Source organism: Mauremys mutica, chromosome 3 (genome assembly GCF_020497125.1).
Source record: "Mauremys mutica isolate MM-2020 ecotype Southern chromosome 3, ASM2049712v1, whole genome shotgun sequence".
NCBI lineage: Eukaryota > Metazoa > Chordata > Testudines > Geoemydidae > Mauremys > Mauremys mutica.
In genome coordinates, this window is record NC_059074.1 from 183,842,745 (window position 1) to 183,865,661 (window position 22,917).

Below are 22,917 nucleotides of genomic sequence, written 5' to 3' on the forward strand. Positions count from 1 at the left end.
CTTTGACCTAGGGTTAGAGTTCCTATTGGTAGGGCACTTGGAGCTAGGGTTAGGGTTCCTATGGTTAGGGCCCTTGGAGCTAGGGTTAGGGTTCCTATGGGTAGGGCCCTTGGAGCTAGGGTTACGGTTCCTATGGGTAGGGCACTTGGAGCTAGTGTTAGGGTTCCTATGTGTAGGGCTTCCCGCCCTAGGTTTAGGCTTCCTATGGGGAGGGCACTTGGAGCTAGGGTTAGGGTGCCTATGGGTAGGGCACTTGGAGCTAGGGTTAGGGTGCCTATGAGTAGGGCCCTTGGTGCTAGGGTTAGGGTTCCTATGGGTAGGGCTTCCCTCCCTAGGGTTAGGGTTACTGTGGGTAGGGGCCTTGGAGCTAGGGTTAGGGTTTCTATGTGTAGGGCTTCCCGCCCTAGGTTTAATACTGTAAAACTGTATGAATAAATGTGTGGAAGGCTCGGAAACTAAATATTTTTATGGAGTGGAAAAAATGAAACACATTTTTTCTTGATTCTTTTTCGCTGTCAGCTCTGACCTCAGAGGAGTGAGATGATTTTGTCATTTTAGCTCACATGGTGGAAGTCTGTGCTTTCATGATAAATGTCCCAAGGTCTTTCCTTGCTGATGATCTGTGCTGGGATGCATCATATATTACAAACCCTAAGCTCTACAGGTTGTTAGAAAATGGGATTTTTTCCCTAACAGAAAATTTTGACAAAATTGAAACCATTATTATTTTGTTGAAATTTTCCACAAGGATTTTCAAGTTTTTGCAGGAAAAAAAATCATATTGGAACAGTATGTGGTTTGCAGTTTTCTGACAACAAAACTGAAAAATTTTGAGGAAAGCAGACACTTTTTGTGAAAACATTTTGTTTCTCATAGACTCATAGACTTTAAGGTCAGAAGGGACCATTATGATCATCTAGTCTGACCTCCTGCACAACGCAGGCCACAGAATCTCACCCACCCACTCCTGTAACAAACCCCTAACCTATGTCTGAGTTACTGAAGTCCTCAAATTGTGGTTTAAAGACCTCAAAGCGCAGAGAATCCTCCAGCAAGTGACCTGTGCCCCACGCTGCAGAGGAAGGGGAAAAACTCCCAGGGCCTCTGCCAATCTGCCCTGGAGGAAAATTCCTTCCCGACCTCAAATATGGAGATCAGTTAAACCCTGAGCATGTGGGCAAGACTCACCAGCCAGAACCCAGGAAAGAATTCTCTGTAGTAATTCAGATCTCATCCCATCTAACATCCCATCACAGACCAGTGAGCATATTTACCTACTAATAATCAAAGATCAATTAATTGCCAAAATTAGGCTATCCCACCATACCATCCCCTCCATTAATTTATCAAGCTTAGTCTTGAAGCCAGATATGTCTTTTGTCCCCACTACTCCCCTTGGAAGGCTGTTCCAGAACTTCACTCCTCTAATGGTTAGAAATTCATCTAATTTCAAGTCTAAACTTCCAAATGTCCAGTTTATATCCATTTGTTCTTGTGTCCACATTGGTACTAAGCTTAAATAATTCCTCTCCCTCCCTGATATTTATCCTTCTGATATATTTATAAAGAGCAATCATATCTCCCCTCAGCCTTCTTTTGGTTAGGCTAAACAAGCCAAGATTTTGAGTCTCCTTTCATAAGACAGGTTTTCCATTCCTCAGAGCATCCTGGTAGCCCTTCTCTGTACCTGTTCCAGTTTGAATTCATCCTTTTTAAACATTGGAGACCAGAACTGCACACAATATTCCAGATGAGATCTCACCAGTGCGTGCCTTGTATAATGGTAATAACACCTCCTTATTTTTACTGGAAATACCTTGCCTGATGCATCCCAAGACCACATTAGCTTTTTTAATGGCCATATCACATTGGCGGCTCATAATCATCCTGTGATCAACCAATACTCCGAGGTCCTTCTCTTCCTCTGTTACTTCCAACTCATGTGTCCCCAATTTATAACCAGAATTCTTGTTATTAATCCCTAAATGCATGACCTTGCACTTTTCACTATTAAGTTTCATCCTGTTACTATTACTCCAGTTTACAAGGTCATCCAGATCTTCCTGTATGATACCCCAGTCCTTCTCTGTATTAGCAATACCTCCCAGCTTTGTGTCATCCACAAACTTTATTAGCACATTCCCACTTTTTGTGCCAAGGTCAGTAATAAAAAGATTGGTCCCAAAACCGATCCCTGAGGAACTCCACTAGTAACCTCCTTCCAGCCTGACAGTTCACCTTTCAGTATGACCCATTGTAGTCTCCCCTTTAACCAGTTTCTTATCCACCTTTCAATTTTCATATTGATCCCCATCTTTTCCAATTTAGCTAATAATTCCCCGTGTGGAACCGTATCAAATATCTTACTGAAATCGAGGTAAATTAGATCCACTGTGTTTCTTTTGTCTAAAAAAATCTGTTCCCTTCTCAAAGGAGATCAGATTGGTTTGGCACGACCTACCTTTTGTAAAACCATGTTGTATTTTGTCCCAATTACCATTGACCTCAATGTCCTTAACTACTTTCTCCTTCAAATTTTTTTCCAAGACCTTTCCAAGACCTTGCATACTACAGATTTCAAACTAACAGGCCTATAGTTACTCGAATCCCTTTTTTTTCCTTTCTTAAAAATAGGATCTATATTAGCAATTCTCCAGTCGTACGGTACAACCTCTGAGTTTACTGATTCATTAAAAATTCTTGCTAATGGGCTTGCAATTTCACATGCCAGTTCCTTTAATATTCTTTAATATTCTCAAAAACATTTCAACTGAAATTTTTGGAGCTGTCATATACTTCCCCTTTAAAAAATCAACACAGCGTTGCAATTAGAGAAACATTTCATTTCAGAATTTGGAGGTCTTTTTGACACTGGAAGAAAACATACATTTACAGTTTTAAAAAAAACAAAACAAAAATAGGTGTGATAATAAGGTGTTACCTGCCCAGGCATAGGATTCCCATAGTTTGTGTGTCTTCACATTTTGATAGTGCATCCAGAGAGGAACAGGCAGTACCTCTGTAGTGTTTAGAGCCTTCAAAGTCACTTGATAAACACCCTGTCACTGTATTATGATAACACAACATTTACCAGTTAATCCTCCTGTCAATGGAGGCAATTGCAGCACATTTACTAGCTAAATACCTTGATACTGGACATGAGAGAGTATTTAACAGGTAAATCATACTCACTTTTTGGATTGTTGACTAAAGAGCATTTAACTGGATAGTGATCACAGAACACTGGATAGGTATATAGCCTGTGACTGGATAATGATTATAGAATGTTTATTGGGTAAATACCCTGTTGGTGGACAGTGATTACTGAAAGGCCAGTGGATACATACCAAGTGACTGCCCAGCTACTAGGGATCCTTGAATGAGTAAACACTCTAGTAGACATTAAGGGCAAGATCAGAGTCTAAAAAGGGGGCCTTTATCCTCTTGCAATACTGTCTTTTCTGCAGTATATTGCAGTATTTCCTGGATTTAGAAAGGAATATTATACTAAAAGGCATTTTTATCACAACAGGGATCCCAAAAACCTTAGTAGGTAAATACAGTTTCATGCCCAGTGATTTCAGAGACTTTGCTGGGTAAATTTCCTGTCACTGCGAGGGATTTCAGAAGCTTTACCAGGTAAATATCCCATCACCACACTGTAATTGTAGAGGCTTCAATGGGTTAATTATATGCTATAACAAAACAGAGATTCTGCCCCTCAAATTCTACACTGGGAGGAAGTGAGAAGCCAGGTGAATGCCAATTGTGTCAGCAACAGGAGAGGAAGAGGCAAGATCTCTGCAGTGCTGAGAGCCTGGGAAATCACAGCTGCAGCCCCCTGGAGGTTTGCTGTGACTTGGGAACCCCGCACTCCGAGGTGTCCAGAAATGTCATGGCAGAGACCACTCTCTGAAATTGTAATGTCCCGGATTATGCCACTCTCATTTTTCTGTAGCTCCTGGGAGTGAAAGGAAAGAGGAAAAAAAATAGCATGTTTTTAAAAATGGCAGGGGCTTTATTTTTCTTAATCTAGGCACAATGTGCCTCAGGTGCCATCTGACCAGGATGCATCACTAAACTTGGTCCGCTGGTTGGATCATTAGCTTCCCTGGCCTGGGTCAAGTACTGATGGGGAGTGTGACATGAAAGCTGATCCATGCCCCACTGGGGATCTATTTACCAGATGCCACACGTCTCTTGGGGTTAACAATACATTTATTGGAGTGATTAGATTAGTTGGTGTCTTATTTGTAGGGTTCCCACCCAGATGAAATTGTCCTATAGGACAAAATCATGTCATATTTCTTCATTGTGACATCAGGGTAGCAAGTTGAAAGAAGATAGACGAGTGGGATTTTGATACTTTCTTGATAGAAGTGATTCTTTTTCTGATTTATGTATAAGATGACCAGTTATCCAATAGATGCACTATAATGTATATAGATACACCATATGTACCAATGCTTTTCCTGACTCATCCTAATTTCCTTGGGGTGATCTCACATCCTATAAACACTGCCTGAGGACATGCAACACTATCACTTTGTGCCAAAAGTATTGTTTCATGACATCCCACTATGACATTATGAGTGTAATATAATATCTCATTGAAAGGTGACAGGGCCAGAAAGAGTTAATTAACTCACAGACTGACCTGACCCATGGCCGAATTTTAGTGGCTGGTTAGGAAGATATATAAATGAATAGAGCTTTGAAATGCAAGGCTGCATTGTTAGAAATAGAAGGGTAGAGGTTTGCTCAGGTCTTGTGATGTAAGCAAACAAGTCTTGTCTATCACTATAGCTTTGATTCAAAGATTAAAAAAAGGAGTATTAACATTTAGGAAGACACTGGAGTGAAGTAGTTTTATTGTCTATATATCTCTTTGAAGATTGTGGTAACCTGTATCTGAACTGTTTAATGGACAAATTATCCTGTGCTAATTGCCAGGATGTTTGGGATAGTTAAACCTATTGTTTTCTCAGGCCAAAAGGCTGCTGGAAATGTATAAGAACCCTGGAATACGATCCTGCTTCATCTCAGATCTGCTTTGGGTGTCAAGAAGGGGAAACCTTAAGCCGTAAGGATTGAGATCACCAGTCACTGACTGGAGTCACCCTGAATATGGACATTGGACTATAACCTATGGATTATTTCTAAAAGAACTTTTGGGAACTACAGGCTCATCTCTACTATGTATCTGAACCTCAAGAATTGAATTCAAATCTGTATGTATATGGATCTTTTAACCAACACTCTCTCTCTTTTATTTTTTAATAAATTTTAGTTTAGTTAATAAGAATTGACTATAGTGGGTATTTTGGGTAAGATCTAAGTTATAATTGAACCTGCGCATGTGGCTGATCCTTTGGGATTGGAAAAACCTTTTCTTTTATATGATGAAATAAAATTTTTAGTAATCATCATTTTCTCTGACAGGTGTGTCTGGATGGAGGCCTGAGGCTGGGTACTTTAAGGGAACTGTGTTGTTTGGACTTCTAAGTAACCAGTGAGGTACTATAGAAGCTAATCTGTGTTGGTAGGTAAATCTAAGTATTGGAATAATCACCAGCTTCTGGGGTTTGTCTGCCCCATTTTGTTTGCAGTTCACCCTAACTGAGTGACCTCAGCTGGCTCCCATGGGCAGCACCATCACACCCACTATAAACATTATTATGTTTCAAGAGTTTGTCCTATCAAATAAACATGTGACAAGCCTAGCAGTGCTCAAAATAAATTCTGGGTTCTTGAACTTTCCTTCAAGCTATGGATTCAAGGGATTTTCTGATGGCTCTATGAAAATCAGGACTGTCCCACAAATTTCAAGATGAGGGGATGCTGTCTTCTGCAGGTTAGTGCTGCCTTCCTAATAACCAGCTGGGCTCAGAATTCTTTAGGCAAGAGACCACGTCTATATCTGTGCTTGTACACAAAAGAACTCCACTGAAACCTCCGAGCACTACCATAGTACAAACAATTATGAACAGGACTTCTTCCTCACCATCCGGTTTCCTCACTCTTAGTAAAGTATTGAACAAATTGGACAGATATCTTCTGGGAATGGCAGATCTACTGTCTCCTGAATTACTTGATCTAGGCCACTGTCACAGGTAGGATGCCAGATTATAAAATCCACTGGTCCAATCCAGAACAGCAAGTTCTATTAACTATGTAAGCATAGTCTGTATGCTTTCCCAGGAAATACTTAGTTGAAAGATTAAATTAAAATAATAGGGTTAGAAGGGACCACAAGGGTAATCTAGTCTGACCCCCCCCTGCCAAGATGCAGGATTTTTTGTGTCTAAACCATCCAAGAGAGATGGCTATGCAGCCTCCTTTTGTAAACCTCCAGGGAAGGAGCTTCCACAACCTCCCTAGGCAGTCTGTGTCATTGTCCTACTGTTTTTACAGTAAGGAAGTTTTTCCTGAGATTTAATCCAAATCTCCTATGCTGTAGTCTGAACCCATTGCCTCTTGTCCTGCCCTCTGTGGCAAGAGAGAACAACTTTTCTCCATCTTTTTATGGCAATCTTTCAAGTATTTGAAAATTGCTATCATGTCCCTCCTAAATCTCCTCTTTTCCAGACTAAACATACCCAGTTCCTTCAGCCTTTGCTAATATGGTTTGCATTCCATCCCTTTGATCATCTTTGTTACTCGCCTCTGGATACTTTCCAGTTTCTCTACATCCTTTATATACATTGGAGACCAAAATTGGACAAAGTACTGCAGCTGAGGCCTAACCAGTACCGAGTAGAGCAGTACTATCACCTCCTGTGACTTGCATGCTATGCCTCTGTTAATGCAACCTAAAATAGCATTTGCTTTTTTTGAAACAGCATTGCCATGCTGACGCATGTTGAGGTTGTGATCCACCACAGTTCCAGATCCTTCTCAGCAGTGCTGTTGTCAAGCCAGTTACCTCCATTCTGTATTTGTCGATTTGGTTTTTCTTCCCTAAGTGTAACGCCTTACATTTGTCTTTTTTGAATTTCATTTTGTTTTCTATAGCCCAGCTCTCCAATTTATCAAGACCCTTCTGAATTTTAGCTCTATCCTCCGAAGTGTTGGCAACCCCCCCTCCCGCCAGCTTTGTGTCATCTGCAATTCTGATCAGTATGCTGTCTATTCCTACATACAACACTGGACCCAGAACAGATCCCTTTGGAAGCCCACTTGAGACATCCCTCCAATCCGACACCGTTCCATTAATAGTTATTCTTTCTATGCAGTGTTTTAACCAGTTATTTATCCACTTAATAAGCTGGAGAAATGCAGCTTTGGCAGATCATTTATCAACATGTCATGTGGGACTGTGTCAAAAACATTGCTGAAGTCCATGTATATTATGTCCACTGCATTCCTCCTATCCACCAAACCAGTTACCATGTCAAAGAAGGAAATAAAACTGGTTTGGCATGATTTGTTCTTAGTAAATCCATGCTGGTTGCTAGTGACTACCTCTTTATCCTCCAGATATTTGGAAATTGAATCTTTTATTCATTGCTCTAGTAGCTTCCCAGGAATTGAAGTCAGGTGAATTGGGCTATAGTCCCCTGGCTCCTCCTTTTTCAAGATGGGCACTACATTAGCCCTTCTCCAGTCTTCCAGGACCACTCCTGTCATCTGTGAGTTTGTAAATATTATCGGCCTATTATCGCCAGTGGCTCTGAGATTCCTTCAGCTAATTCCTTCAGTATCCAGGGGTGAATAGCTTCCAGCCCCGCTGATTTGAATGAATTCAAATTGGTCAGAAGGTCTCTGACATGTTCTTTACTTATTCTGATCTGCCTATATTGATTTCCCTATAGTGTCTATGGTAATTCTGCTAGGCATCTGGTCACATGTGCTAGGCATTGACAGCTCTGCTTTCCTATCATCTTCTGTTCCCAGCTCACCTTCTCCACTGAGCAGCAGACCTACACCATCCCTGATCTTTCTTTTATGTCTAACATATTTGAAGAACCCCTTCTTGTTGTCTCTAATGTTCCTTGCCAGCTGTAACTCATTCTTTTCCTTGGCTTTCCTGATTTTGTTGTATACTTCTCTGGTGACATAGTTCCGTAGCTCATCAGATGAATCCTAAGAGAGTGTCCTCTAACTAATACACAGATGAGGAGTAAGATGCATTGAAAGATTTGAGCAGAAGCACCAACAACTCATATAGCAGGGGATAGGGGCTGTCAGGATTGAGAGGCATTAGCAGAATTGTGTATGTGTAGTGCCCAGGACTGGAATAGAAGGGGGGCCACAGAATAGGATTGAGTGGCATTGGCAGAGCTGAGTGTGCAATGCGGGAGGTCCAGGGTTAAACTATCAGGGGATGGAGTAGTCAGTGAAAGTGTAAAGTGAAGTGAATACACCTGGCCCTTCCTTTACATGTGACCCAGTGGATATCAACGGAGTGCAGGTGCCATTCTGTGTGTAAGGCACTGACTCTGGTTCTGCCATGTGCTTTGGTCTCAAATTCCAGAGCTGACCATGTTTCCCCAACCCCTAACCACTCAGCAAGGTAAAGGCAAAGGACACTTACGTCAATGGTTTTAATCATGACTATTTGATCAGCCTCCTTGGCTGCTTTCTCTGCATTCTTGATGGTTTCATTGTTCCACTCGACATAGTTCATGGCAATCATTCCTTCCATCGCACTGCAGGAGAAGAGTAAAGGGGATTTGGGAGAGTGAGGAAGACAAGTGTGAGGATGGGGAGGAAGAGGAGAGAAGAAGGAAGGAGAGAAGGGAGGGGGAAAGGAGATTGTTATGGTATCACAAATGAAAAATTCCTGAGTAGGGTTCAATCAGGCAGGTCCAGACATATGCAATATCAGCAACATCCCTGCTCAGTTATCTCTTTCAATTGGCATTCTCCCCATTCATTGCCACATCCCTCAGAAGTTTTGCTCTCTATTCCCCAGAAATGCATCCAATGAGGGACTTACTCTGAGGCCTCCTGGCCAAGTGCGTAGGCAATCTGCTGGATGTCTGGGTAGCCCATGCAGCTGGAGATGTTGTTGCGAGGGTAATAGAAGAGGAATGCCAGGCACATCTCATTCAAGGTACTTGGCCCACCCTTCAAGGTACAGAGAGCAACACAAAGTTCTACTAAGACACAGTGGGAACAATACTACCCATAGTGTCATTACCAGCCCCTTCTATAGCTTAGCCCAGGCCAGACCACAGGGTAATTCTGTGTGATGAATGATACTACGCAGCTGTGTTCCATTTCAGTCTTGGAAACCCACTTCCCTGCTTGGGAAGCCACCCTTCAATCACGGTATGAATCTCTGTATATGTCAAAGAAAGCTTGCACTGCTTTAGTCTGGGGATAGAGGGCATTGTTCTCCAACATCTGTCAATCCACCAGCACCTTTCAATAGAACTAAATTGGTCTTAAATGCATAGAAAATTTGCAGATAGAAATCAGACTTACGAAGGTGATCTCCGTCCGATCCAAAGTTTGAAAGTTACATTCCACTAGGATCTCATCTCCCTGCAGCACAAAACAGGTCACATAGTCAGAGCTGTAGGAGCAGGGGCCACTGCCAAAAGTGTGGCTGGAGAAAGCACAGATGAACCTGGAAACTATGTGAGACAGGCTCCAAACCAAAATGACGGAGAAAATGTGTGTCGCTATGTAAGCCTGTTCTGCCTCCTCTGCATCCCCGTCCCCAGCCCACAAACTATGTCCCAGTGGGAGATCCCAGCAGAACATACCACTTTGATGGTGATGACCTCCTTCAAGTCCCGTGTTTCCTGCAGGGAGAAGTCATATTTATTGTCCTCACAGATGATCCTCACCTGCTCACCATTCCTGGCAGGGATGAGTAAGGAAAGGATATCAGAGGCATTTCCATACACTGCTAAGACTAGGGATGTGGATAGGGACTAGTTCATATAAAATAATAACTAGTCCTTTTTTTCTCACAAAGACTCAGTCCTTATGTGTTTCAAATCTCACACCTTCCTCCTCCAAACCCAAAGGTTGAACTTTATGCCCCAAAATGAAAAGCACAGAACTGATTCCCTGGCCAGACAACAACTCCTGTGAGGCACCTGCAGCCCTGCGATACAAGAAAAACTCCATCTTAAAATCCCCAGATCTCTGGCTTCCATTTTAAATAAGCAAGAGTCACTCCACCATTAGATGGAAGCTGCAGTTCATGTAGTGCTCAATACAGAATTGGCAGTTAGAAACAAGTCTAAAAATAGAACTGACAGTTTAAAATGTTGGGACGCATCCAAAGAGAAGGTTGGCAGTTGCCATCCAAGAAAGATCGGACAAAAGATATTAGCTAAAGTGTCTAGAAAGTTCTGACAGAATGGTCTAAAGGCCAGGGTGTCAGTGGGCAGGCAGCAGCAGCAATAGCTGAGGAGCTGAGGAGAGAGAGAGCAGCAGAGGGATCCTGTCACTGGAGCAGAGGGAGAAGAGACAGAGAGAGCGAGAGAGAGACAGCATGCAGGAGACACCGTATACTATACCTATCTATACTATAGTATAGATACTATAACTATCTGGCAGACTTATATATATAATGTGGGGGGGGGGAGTTAATAAAGATATGTGTTAGTTGTAAGTGAATTTAAATATGTAAGACTTAAATAATATTTAAGAGCTCCTGTCAGCCACCCGTGGAAGATAGGCATTATGAAGCGGGGTGCAGCCACTTAGCATCACTTTAAACTGTAAGGCAATATAGTTTGGAGTGCTCTTTAATCTGTCATAAGAAATTTGTGGTTTAGATTACTATTTTGTCAGGGATTATTGGTTGCATCAATAAAAGGTGCCTTGTTTTGGAAAAAGAATACTGCTTGTGTCAATCATTTATTGGAAGGTTGTATCAGTGTCCTCCAGGTAATTCCTGAGCCACCCTGGCGACCGATACCCAATGAGAACTGATTGGTATGGTTATTTCCAACTAACACATATCTTTATTAACCCCCTCCCCCCTACACACATTATATAGCAGGTGGGCCATTCTTGGGGTATCCTGAAATCTGTTTTGGGGGTAACACCAGGACACACCACACTGCTCAGGCAGAGGAGAGACAGCATTGCATCATGGAAGATGTAGTCCAGACACAGAGACCAGCCCTTAGGAAAGAATGGGGTCATCAGGCACCTCAACTACAGCTCCCATGCGGCAATATGCCATATGAGGGAAATACAATTTAATATTGAATTCACTTGAAAAGAAATTTTTGGCTCAGTTCAACTGAAATATTTAGATTCATGTTGAACACACTTAAAGCATTTAGTTTCGTTTTCCGGATGAAAAATCAACAAATTTTCCATGGAAAAGTCCTGACTAACTCTACTGTTCCTGTAAGACTTTCAGTCTAGAAGGGGGGATGCCCACCAGGACTAAAACATCCCTATATTCACAGGTCTGTCTCATGACCTCTGAGCCCAGCTTGCAGTTCAGCTACAGTTCCAATGCAGGACAAATCTCAATCTCTGGTAGGCCATTTGTATACAATTTGAACATGCCTTCTAACAAAAACTCTGAATCTTTATTGGATTCATCTGTCACTAGTTACGACCCTCTCTCTATCCTTGGGTGAAATTCAACTGGGGCAGATATCCACACAAGGCCTACGCACCACTTAAACACTCAAAACAGGGCTTAAACTGTACTTCTGTGGTGCATAGATCATAGAATATCAGGGTTGGTAGGGACCTCGGGAGGTCATCTAGTCCAACCCCCTGCTCAAAGCAGGACCAGTTCCCAACTAAATCATCCCAGCCAGGGCTTTGTCAAGCCTGACCCTAAAAATATCTAAGGAAGGAGATTTCACCACCTCGCTAGGTAACCCATTCCAGTGCTTCACACCCTCCTAATGAAAAAGTTTCTTCTAATATCCAACCTAAACCTCCCCCACTGCAACTTGAAACCGTTACTCTTTTTTCTGACATTTGGTACCACTGAGAACAGTCTAGATCCATCCTCTTTGGAACCCCCCTTCAGGTAGTTGAAAGCAGCTATCAGATCCCCCCTCATTCTTCTCTTCTGCAGACTAAACAATCCCAGTTCCCTCAGCCTCTCCTCATAAGTCATGTGCTCCAGCCCCCTAATCATTTTTGTTGCCCTCCGCTGGACCCTTTCCAATTTTTCCACATCCTTCTTGTAGTGTGGGGCCCAAAACTGGACACAGTACTCCAGATGAGGCCTCACCAATGTCGAATAGAGGGGAATGATCACGTCCCTAGATCTGCTGGCAATGACCCTACTTATAGAGCCCAAAATGCCATAGCTTTCTTGGCAACAAGGGCACACTGTTGACTCATATCCAGCTTCTCGTCCACTGTAACCCCTAAGTCCTTTTCTGCAGAACTGCTTTCTAGCCATTTGGTCCCTAGTCTGCAACAGTGAATGGGATTCTTCTGTCCTAAGTGCAGGGCTCTGCACTTGTCCTTGTTGAACCTCATCAGGTTTCTTTTGGCCCAATCCTCTAATTTGTCTAGGTCCCTCTGTATCCTATCCCTGCCCTCCAGCATATCTACTGTTCCTCCCATCTGCAAACTTGCTGAGAGTGCAGTCTACACCATCCTCCAGATCATTAATGAAAAGATATTGAACAAAACCGGCCCCAGGACCGTCCCTTGGGGCACTCCGCTTGAAACCGGCTGCCAACTAGACATGGAGCCATTGATCACTACCCATTGAGCCCGACAATGTAGCCAGCTTTCTATCCACCTTATAGTCCATTCATCCAACCCATACTTCTTTAAATTGTTGGGAAGAATACTGTGGGAGACCATATCAAAAGCTTTGCTAAAGTCAAGGAATAACACATCCACTGCTTTCCTCTCATCCACAGACCCAGTTATCTCCTTATGGAAGGCAATTAGGTTAGTCAGGCATGACTTGCCCTTGGTGAATCCATGCTGACAGTTCCTGATCAATTTCCTCTTCTCTAAGTGCTTCAGAATTGATTCCTTGAGGACCTGCTTCATGATTTTTCCAGGGACTGAGGTGAGGCTGACTGGCCTGTAGTTCCCCAGATCCTCCTTCTTCCCTTTTTAAAAGACCTTTGCATACAGGGAATCTCACTCTTTCCAAATTAAGGATCTTAGTGAAATGTCCGTGAAATGTCAAGCTAGCCTCAAGAGCCAAGAAGGCCTTTGCTTGAGAATTTGTCCCCATGGGTCCATTAGATGCTTGGTTTCTTTCACATTACTCTGGGTTGTTATGCTAGGTTCTGAGTAAAACACTTTGGACTGGAAATAGGTTTGTGCTTTAGATTTTGGAGCTGACCTGAAGCAGAACGTCCACAGGTGCTAAGCAGGTTTGGATTTGGATTTTTGGTTCAAGGTCCAGCTCTATTTTTGATACCACTACAACAGCAGGACTGATGTTTACCCACCCCTGTTATGGAGATTGCCTAGAGTTTAATGCTTCATGCTCAATTCAGAGTCTCAGGCACTAGCCCACATTGGTAGACTCCTGATGGTGTGGCCCTGCGTTTCCCCAGAATGATTTCTGAGGATGCACCCCTAGAGGGATTCAGCAGGTATTCCTCTCTCTGGCCAACCAGTGGTGCAGGGCCATACCATATAGCTCCTTCCCTTGGGCTGACTAGCTTAGGAGAATACAGAGACTGCATTTTCAGAAAAGAATGGGAAGGTGCCTTATACCCTCCCCTGCCCTAGTGTACCTGTGCAAGGGTCCAGTTCAAATTCTCCCTCAGTATCTTGTTGTCCGTTGAGTTGAGTCTGGTCCCTGAGGACTCAGTTCTCTGCATTGCAATTCAAAAAACGTTGCACTCCCAGCCATAGTCTCTCACCATGACAAGTACATGGGGTCTAGTCCAAGAAGGTTATTCCCTCCGTTATACCTCAGAAAGGTTCCCCTGTCCCCTTGGTTAGACTGAACCCCAGGCATGACCAGATGAAGTGGGAATTAACTTTTTTTTACCGGTACTGAACAACTTTCAGTCCTCTCCCAGCCAGATGAGTGTGCAGCAAGAAGCCAAACACCTTCAGATCTGGCACAGGTGTCCCATTCATCTGCAGATCAAAGGAAAGAGGGTTAGAGAATGGTTGTCTTGTCCTGCCAGTGCAGCTCAGGGCTGGCTATTGGGGTCTATGATGTCCATAGGCTTTAGTTCTCTTCTGTAAATGTCAGGGCTAATCTTAGCTCTCATTTTTAAAAAGGAAGCTTCTAGCCCATTTCCTTGCAGAGGTCACCTTAGGTTGACAACTTGTCTTCCTGAAAACTGCAGGTTATTTGCAGTCTCTGCTGTGGCCACCTTGAATTAGTTGCTTGAGTCTGGGATACCTGAAACTGGATATCCCTTGATTATTTATTTATTTATTTATTTAGGGCAGGCCGGGGGGAGACTACACATGAATTTTTCAGTTCTGTGTGTTCCACTGATGACCTGAGGGCTGCCACCAGCTGTCTCTGGACTACCAGCTGGTGGCTGGCAGAGAGCTATCACTGCTGATGAACACCCAGGGTTGGGCACTCTAAACAGCTCTGGCACAAACTCTCTCTGGGATCCTGGAGAAGTCATTACATCTATCTTTCACCTTCTCTTCTATGGGGATAATATTGACTTGTGTATTGGACCTGAAATCTTCGATTAATGCCCCACATGATTTTCCTTTTCTGCAGCATCACCCGCTGCTCCATTCATAGAATCATAGAATCTCAGGGTTGGAAGGGACCTCAGGAGGTCATCTAGTCCAACCCCCTGCTCAAAGCAGGACCAAACCCAACTAAATCATCCCAGCCAGGGTTTGTCAAGCCTGACCTTAAAAACCTCTAAGGAAGGAGATTCCACTACCTCCCTAGGTAACCCATTCCAGTTCTTCACCACCCTACTAGTGAAAAAGTTTTTCCTAATATCCAGCCTAAACCTCCCCCTCTGCAACTTGAGACCATTAGTCCTTGTTCTGTCATCTTCTACCACTGAGAACAGTCTAGATCCTGTAGCATTCCTACTGCTTCTTCTGAATAATCATGCTGAGCCGTATGGTAGTTTTTTTAAATGGAGACTAGGGTGACATCTGCACTTGATTAATTTCAGGCATGACCTGAGCAGGATGTGAACCTAGGGGGAAAGGGGAATTATTGGCTTCCAAGAACTTACCTCATTGAACTGACTGCTTTTGCAGAGTCCATAGGATTTGTAGGTATCTGCTCCAGGGGGAATGAAATGGACAGGGAAGGTGAACACCCCTGTTTGTAGCACCCCCATGTCATTTGGCCGCAGGTCTGGGGTGTAGTAGAGTCGTATCCCTGAGTTGTCATTTAATCCTATAAAAACACACTGACTTTCTCAATAACTTTCCCAGTAGACCCTCTTGCTCAAATGTCTTATGCTCTCCCAACTTCTCATGCCCCCTGAGAGCCTCCTGGCTGAACTCCTGTCTCTCCCATCATTCACACTGTCTGTCCTCAACCCTCCCATATTTCTCTAAGCAGCTTCATATTCCTCATATACCCCCAGCCTTGTCCTAGCCACACATCCCTTGACTCCCTCATGCAGCTCTATGCTTTCTGCACCACAACTCTACTCTGGTATTGCCCTTCTCTCACCAGCACTCCAATACTTCCAGATCATCTATGTAGCCCCTGATCTCCCTGACCTGGTAATACTGCCCCAGCACCTCCATATGAGGAAGCACTGGTTAGTGGTTAAAATATGGGGCTGTGAGTCAGCAAATGGGGCTATGAGTCTGTTCCCAGCTCTGGTGCTGAATTGCAGTGTTGTGGTCTCAAGTAGGTCACTTAAAATCTGTGCTTCAGTTTCCCCTTCTGTAAAATGGGGATAATAATTAATGCTGATTTACCTTTGATGGTTGTTGTGAGGCCTAGGTCACTAATATTTATAAAGCATTTTGAGTGATATGGACAGCACTATACACATGCAAAATAGTGTTGTTATGATCTTCTCACATACCCCTGGCTCCTTCCTGATCCTCTGATACTCCCCTAGCTCCCCTGTCCTCATATTCCTCTGGGTCTCCTCCTAACTCCCCCAAGTATTCTTCCCCTTGATAGAGACCACTAGAGAATGATGCACTCAGGTCTTTTGGGTCCCAATTCCACAAGGCACTTAAACACATACCTAGCTTTAAGCATGTGAGACTCCTCATTTGCTTAAAGTTAGGCCTATGCTTAATGCCTTTGTGACTTGGGGACCTTAACAGGTTCCTCTTGCTGTCATGGAACTTGTGCTAATTAAGACCAGAGGTCATTTCATTTGGAAGCTGGTTTCTAGTGTGTATGTAAGAGAAAAAAACACGAGAATGACAATTATGAGCCCGTTTTCATGGCCGTTTCTTGCCAGATACCCAGCCATCTTTACCGACCTGGTATCAAGTCAAAATTGCTGTAGTGGATTTCCAGCCGGATGTATTGAGGATCCATAGGTGTACCTATGGAGATTGCAGCTTCATTTGGGAACTGGTAGGACTGAAGGGAGGAGAAAGAAGAAGAACATTTACAATTCAGGAATCATTTATCATCTCTTCTCAGCTGTTTCCTTCCCTGCAAAGAGCTGGAAATTTGCAGAGGTCCTGATATTCATGTGTCAATAACTACTGGTATGTACTAGAACTGGATGGGAATGGGAATTCCTATTCTGTGTGAAATTCTGAATACGAATGAAAGACTGAAATTCTTAAGTCTCCCATGAAATGAAAATTCAAGAAGAAAAAGATTTGGGACTCTTGAAATATTTTGTTTTTACTTTATAATTTTAATTCATTTAAAGGACTACATAGATGCTCATTTTATACTATCTAAAATATTACGTAAAATATATACATATTAAGTTATATAATAATAAAACTAATGTTTAATATAAAAATGGAAATGAAATATATCAAAACATTTCAACTACAGATGGTCAAAATTTTTCAACAGAATAGATTTCTAGCAAAAATGCAGTTTCATTGAAAAAAAATATTTTACAGGACTGTGTGGATTTTAACAAAATATTTGATGGGAAAAAATGGAAAGATTTCATCTTGACAATGAAACAATTTGATTAAATTTGTTTCAAATTTATATTAAATATTAGTTTAAATATTATTTTATGTCTATCCATAATACATTTAATATTATGTCCATGTATTATATATTGAGTTTATAATATAATATAATATAATTAATATAATTAATCAAAATACTGCACATCAAAGGATAAAATTGAAATAAAACATTCTGATGGTCCTGAGATGACAATTTTTATTGGGGGGGGTTGCACTCAGAGGTTTGCTATGTGAAAGGGGTCACCAGTATAAAAGTTTGAGAACCACTGAATTAACCCCTCTGAAGCCTCAGGGAACGCAGGGGAGGGGGGCCTCCCTTGGTAGGGTTGGGAAGGATATTGGGAAGGATATTGCTCTTCTCATGTGATTCCCTCCCTCAGTGGCTAATTTTAAATGAAGCTACCCTCCCTTGCCATGAATCTCTCTATGGCACTGAAATTAAATATAGACTATAATTTGGCATTTGAGAAGTGAAAGGGATGGTATCCCTAATGGAAAAGCTAACAGCTTGGCTCTTCTGCAAGCCTCAAACTGCTGAATGAGCTTTAAGGTAGGGAAGGCTGTGCCTCCCAAACAGCCTGGCCCTGCCCCCTATCTGACCCCCACCCACTTCCTGCCCCCCGACTGCCTGCCCCCCTCAGAATCCCTGACCCATCCTGCTCCTTGCCCCCTCACTGTCCCCCAGAGACCCCACCCCCAACCACCACCCCGGGACCACACCCCTGCTCCCTGTCCCCTGACGGCCCTGACCCCTATCTAACCCCCCTGAGTCCTGACAGACCCCCGGAATGCCCACAATCCAACCCCTCCATTCCCTGTCCCCTGTCCGCCTCCCCAACCTCTGCCCCCTCCCTGTGCCCTGACTGTCCCCGGGACTCCCTGCCCTTTATCCAACCCCCCCGGCTTCTTACCCCCGGCTTCCCCCTCACCCGGAGCCTCAGCGCATCCAGGAGCATCCCTGGACAGCTACAGCATGGCTCTGGCTGGGTAAGGGGGCAGGGCTGTGAGCTCAGCCTGGATCTCGCAGCCCCGCCCCATTACGCAGCTCTGAGCGGGGAGGGGCTCAGGCCCCACCGGAGCCATGCTGCAGCTGTCCAGGGACGCTCCTGGATATGCTGAGGCTCCGGGAGAGGGGCAGAGATGGGGTCGGGTCGGGCTGGGGCCGGGGAAGGAGCCTCAGCCATTCTCGTGGAGGCCCCTGCGGAGCCCGGGGCCTGGGGCAAATTGCCCCACTTGCCCCCCCCACCCGGGTGGCCCTGAGCTATAGAGTCTCTCTCTTACACACACTTTTTCTGACCACCCCTAATCCTGACCCATATCAGCTGAAGAACTAAACATCAGTCTCTTACTGGTGTGTGTCACATGATCAATTTCAGAAGTATACTAAACTGAATCTTTGACAAAAATGAAGCAAGTGAAGAAGTCAATAGAGCAGATGATTAAAAGAGCTATGCACCCAGCACCTCCCATTGTAACACTTATGAGCAGATTTTCAAAAGAGATCGGCACCCAGCCTTTTAAAAATGAGCCCTGGTTATGGGTGATGAACCCTTCTGAATATTCTGCCTAGCAGACTGCTTTATCAGTACAGTCACTATAAGAAAACCAAACACGTTTAGAATCTATACACACATACAAAGGGATTGAATGAGGTCATCAAAGGTGAGTGCTACCCTATGAGAACAGGAGAAGATGTCAGGTCAGATTTTTAAAGATATTTAGATGCTTAAAGATACAGATAAATGCATAGTGGGATTTTCAAAAGTGCCTAGGTGCCCATCTCACATTGATTTCAATGAGAATTAGGCTTCTAGTGCTTTCAAAAATCCTAATAGGTACCCATGTGAATCTCTAGGTTCCTAAATACCTTTAAAAATGTGGCCTGTCATGCCTAGACTTCAAAATACAAGAGCATTTTCTGTACTGCTGCAAGTCAAGGGTTTTGGCAAGTTGACTCAATACAGAAAATGCAAAATTCAACTCTCCTTTTGGGAAATAGATGTTTAAGTGACTTCCCTCCAGGATTGCCTCAGGATCAGAGGGATGCAACAAAGCATGAAATCCTACATCTTGAGACCAGAAGTGAATAGGGCAGAATCATTGAGGATGTGATGATTTGGAGCAAAACCAAGGAATTGTATTATGTTCTGCAGCCTGCCACAGAAAAGAATTTAAAGTAAACAGGAACCAGGCCGGGCTGAATGAGATTAGTCATGTAGGACAAATATGTAGTGAGAATAAAGTTCAACCGGCCCAAGGAAGATGGAGACAACTGTATAAATGAAATGACTCCAAAACAAGATTCACAGCATGTTATCACATCCAAGCAAATTCACCCCTAATTTCTCATCATTAAGGGCTCCACACAGAATACTTCTTGAGGACAGTACAGAATGGCACTGCAATAATAGACAAGAGATCCACCCCCACAATGTATACTCCTGGGTTTTGTCTAGTTTCAGACTATTGTCCATGGATCAGTAGTGGTCTGCACAGCATTTGGTGGTGGTGCACAAATAGCTGGTGTTTTTCTCCTTATTTCCAGCTTCAAAATTGCATTAAATCACCTGTACACATTCATCAACTACCTTCCTAATGCTACTTATCTGTGTAAGCAGTTGAAGAGTTATGTGATTATGAATGGGAAGGGAGGTGATCAATGTAATTGTAAATGTGACAGGAGGTGGCCCTTAATTGCAACTGAGAAAGGTGGTGCCGTCAAGATATGCTCTGTGACTGAAATATAGTCCATACACTATGAAAGAGTTTGAGGAATCCCCCCACACCTTTGAAATGGACAAAAAACAAAACTTCCTATGACAGGAGGCCCCTATATCACCCTATAATATCACTACCTCACTCCCATCAACCCATCCCATTTCAAATTAACAAGCAGAACACCTTGCTTAACTATGTGCTCAGAATATTTTTCTGGAACAAAGTACATTTTTTTCAATTAAGTGCATTTAATGTAAGATTCTTTGCCAAGTGGAGTGCCCTTTATCAATTATGACTGTGCAAGCATTTAAATGTGAGCATATTTCCCCAGGACAGGAGTTTATCGTGGGATAAGAGGAAACATTTTTATAGGAGCCCCTTGTGAATATATTGGTAACGCATCTCTGCTCCTTGGGGTGACTATCCAAAACCTAGTATCACTTCCACTGAATTTCCTGATACCCAGCTGACATTCTTTTTTTCTGCTCAATTTCACCTCCATTGCCTCTAATTGTAGCTTCTCAGATCCCTCTAAACCACTCCTTTACCAAGCTGGGAATCACATTACAGAGGGGAGTTTGAAAATGCCTCCTTTGTTTTCTATTCTTTGAAATTCCCCTTTGTGTTACTTTATTTACTAAGCTAAAAATGCAAAGATGAATAGTCCCAAAATGAGTTACACAAAAGCCAATAAACAAAATAAGTATTAAAAACTAAAAGTAAAATCATTCACTATAGACATTTCTTAACCCTGAGACTTATTTGGAAAAATATCTCTCACTCTTGAGAAAGACAGAGAAAGACAGAGAAAAAGATTAAGAGAGAGAGGGAGAGAAAGCAATGTACACATACATACATACTACATCTACACTACATCTACACTAAACTGTATGGTTCTCATTTTTACCATATAACTGTAAAATAAATCGACTGGAATATAAATATTGTACTTACATTTCAGTGTATAGTATTAGAGCAATATAAACAAGTCATTGTCTGTATGAAATTTTAGTTTGTGCTGACTTCGCTAGTGCTTTTTATGTAGCCTGTTGTAAAACTAAGCAAATATCTAGATGAATTGATTTACCCCATGGAAGACCTCTGTGTACCCCCATGGGTACACATACCCCTGGTTGAGAATCAATGAAATAAACCATACATGATTTCCCCTCTCTCTAGTCATAGGAGTCATTGAACTGGTGGACCAGGGACTTTCATTAGAACATGGGCATGTTAGTAACAAGAAGCATGCAGTGTTTTCAGGTACGTATCTAGGTGAGGGCAGGTAGCAGGTGTGTCTGTATGAGCATGTATAGTGGTGAGGGATATAGGTGTGAACCTAGCTGCATGTTGACTGCATGTGTGTTGGTGCATCAGCCATGTGTTAGCATGACTATACTGCTTCTGGAAGCATCCTCTGATCTGATAGTAGATGGAACAACCCAAACTTATCTAAATCTTCCTGCTTGTGAACTCAGCCCGCATAGAATCCTGCCTTGAATGCAGTAGGTGTAAAGCATGACCCTCTGCAAAGGGGGAAGGAGGGGAAATGTTTTCAACTTACAGAGAAATAGATGCTGCCATTGGGGAAAACGCCCCCGACCACAATGTCAGACCCAGGCAACTCTCCATGAGGGCTGAATCCAAATGCCACCCAGCCAGTAGTGTGGACCCGGAGCTCAAAGGTCATCATTTCCTCTGCATCATGGTCCCAGCGCAGGAAGATCATGTTTGAGTGGTCCAGGAAAGCAGAGAAACGCAACGGGGGAGGTAAGGGCTGGCTGGAGCAGAGGCATGGGATGGACAAGAGGAAGAGAAAGCTCTTGGTCCACAGGAGGCTCATTATCTTCATCAGGATCAGGGTAGCCTCTCTCTCGTGCTGATCCCCTGGGCTGGATGCTCTGAGGTAAGGAGTCCAACTTATATGGATGTCTAGCGAGGCAGGGCCTGGTGCCAAAGAGGAAGGGCAGCAACTTGTTCTACATCTGATTAAGTAGATGGCACAAAGTCAACACGTTACATAATACACCTTGGTGCCATGCCCAGGGGAGACAGGTATCAGGGACCCTATGTGCTAGTGTCACGAGATATTGAACAGCTCTTTGGACCCACCTGGACGCAGGAGGGGACTCAGCATTCCCAGCCAAACTGGTATTCTGAGAGCCAGCATGTTACCTCAGTTCACAAAGAGAAAGGATTTCTTTTAAGGACACCTCTCATCAGCTCGCCCCTATCTTGGAAAGGCTGGAGTGAGCCCCAATCATTCATTAGTATCACATAGTCATTAGCTGTGAGGGTCATTCAGAAGCAATATGTTGGTGAATCTCAGTCCATTCCTCATGGGAAGAGAGTCTGCATCAGAAAAAGAACCATCAGTTGGGCCAGTCCCAGTGTCAGTATCAGGAAAAAGACTGAGAGTGCTGGAGACTGCATTCCCTTCATGGAATTGGGTCCATCACAAGTAATAGCCTTTGTCCAAATGATAGCACTCAGAATAGTTTGCAGAATTCAATAACAGTGGAAGACGGAGAGAGAGAGAGATTAAAAAGTGCCCATGTCCTAATATTTTTAACTTATCTCCCCCACCCTGTATCCTTACCCAGCTGATTTTGTCATCCATTTCTTATGTCTTGTCTTTTAGAGTGTAAGCTGTTTGGGGCAGAGACTGTCATTTACCATATGTTACCTAGGAACACAATAGATCCCCATCATCTAATGTTTTAAAATCAAGACTATCTGTCTTTCTAAAAGATATGCGGCTTTGATGCAGGCATTATTGGATGAAAATCTCTGGCCAGCGTTATACAAGTCAGACTAGATGATCAGAATGGTTCCTTCTGGCCTAATCTATGATTCCACGTTTACACAGCACCAGCATAATGGGGCCCTGGCCTGATTCACCTCTAGGCACTACCACCACCAAAATAGTAATAGTATAAAGGCAAAAAAATTCCCCTTGGGTTCTGAAATAATATGAAAACCGTCAATGAGACAGAGAAAAAGAGAGAGTCTGTTCTGGGTGGCTGGAGCTGCAGAGAGAAGGCTCTCACACCTGGTGACATTTGGGGAAGGGACATAAAGGAGGCAAGTGCTGTGGTCCTTAAGCAGAGTTCCTGGGGCACATTGTAATGAAAATCCACATCTCTGAGGCAGGATGAAGGAATGTTTCAAATAGCAAGAGAGCTATTTTCA

General features: G+C 43.2%; 1 protein-coding gene across 1 annotated transcript; it reads right to left on the reverse strand.

The window, feature by feature from the left end:
* Positions 1-2,793: 2,793 nt before the first annotated feature.
* LOC123366699 (DBH-like monooxygenase protein 2) lies at positions 2,794-21,454 on the reverse strand. Its single transcript, XM_045010344.1, has 9 exons — positions 21,290-21,454; positions 16,324-16,426; positions 15,099-15,265; positions 13,919-14,010; positions 9,717-9,813; positions 9,433-9,492; positions 8,942-9,072; positions 8,537-8,651; positions 2,794-3,961 (listed from the first exon to the last, which is right to left on the reverse strand). The coding sequence occupies exons 1-9, from the start codon at positions 21,452-21,454 to the stop codon at positions 3,722-3,724; spliced, it is 1,170 nt and encodes a 389-aa protein (XP_044866279.1). The 3' UTR covers positions 2,794-3,721.
* Between the last annotated feature and the right edge of the window lie 1,463 nt (positions 21,455-22,917).

What these genes read in the sequence shown, in the direction of transcription:
- LOC123366699 (XM_045010344.1), bottom strand. Translation starts at nt 21,454, where the DNA reads ATGATCTTCCTGCGCTGGGACCATGATGCAGAGGAAATGATGACCTTT. An exon ending in ATGGCAGCATCTATTTCTCT is followed by an intron (nt 16,427 to 21,289) that starts GTAAGTTGAAAA and finishes TCCTCCCTTCAG; the next exon opens with TCCTACCAGTTCCCAAATGA. An exon ending in ATCGGACGGAGATCACCTTC is followed by an intron (nt 9,073 to 9,432) that starts GTAAGTCTGATT and finishes TGTACCTTGAAG; the next exon opens with GGTGGGCCAAGTACCTTGAA.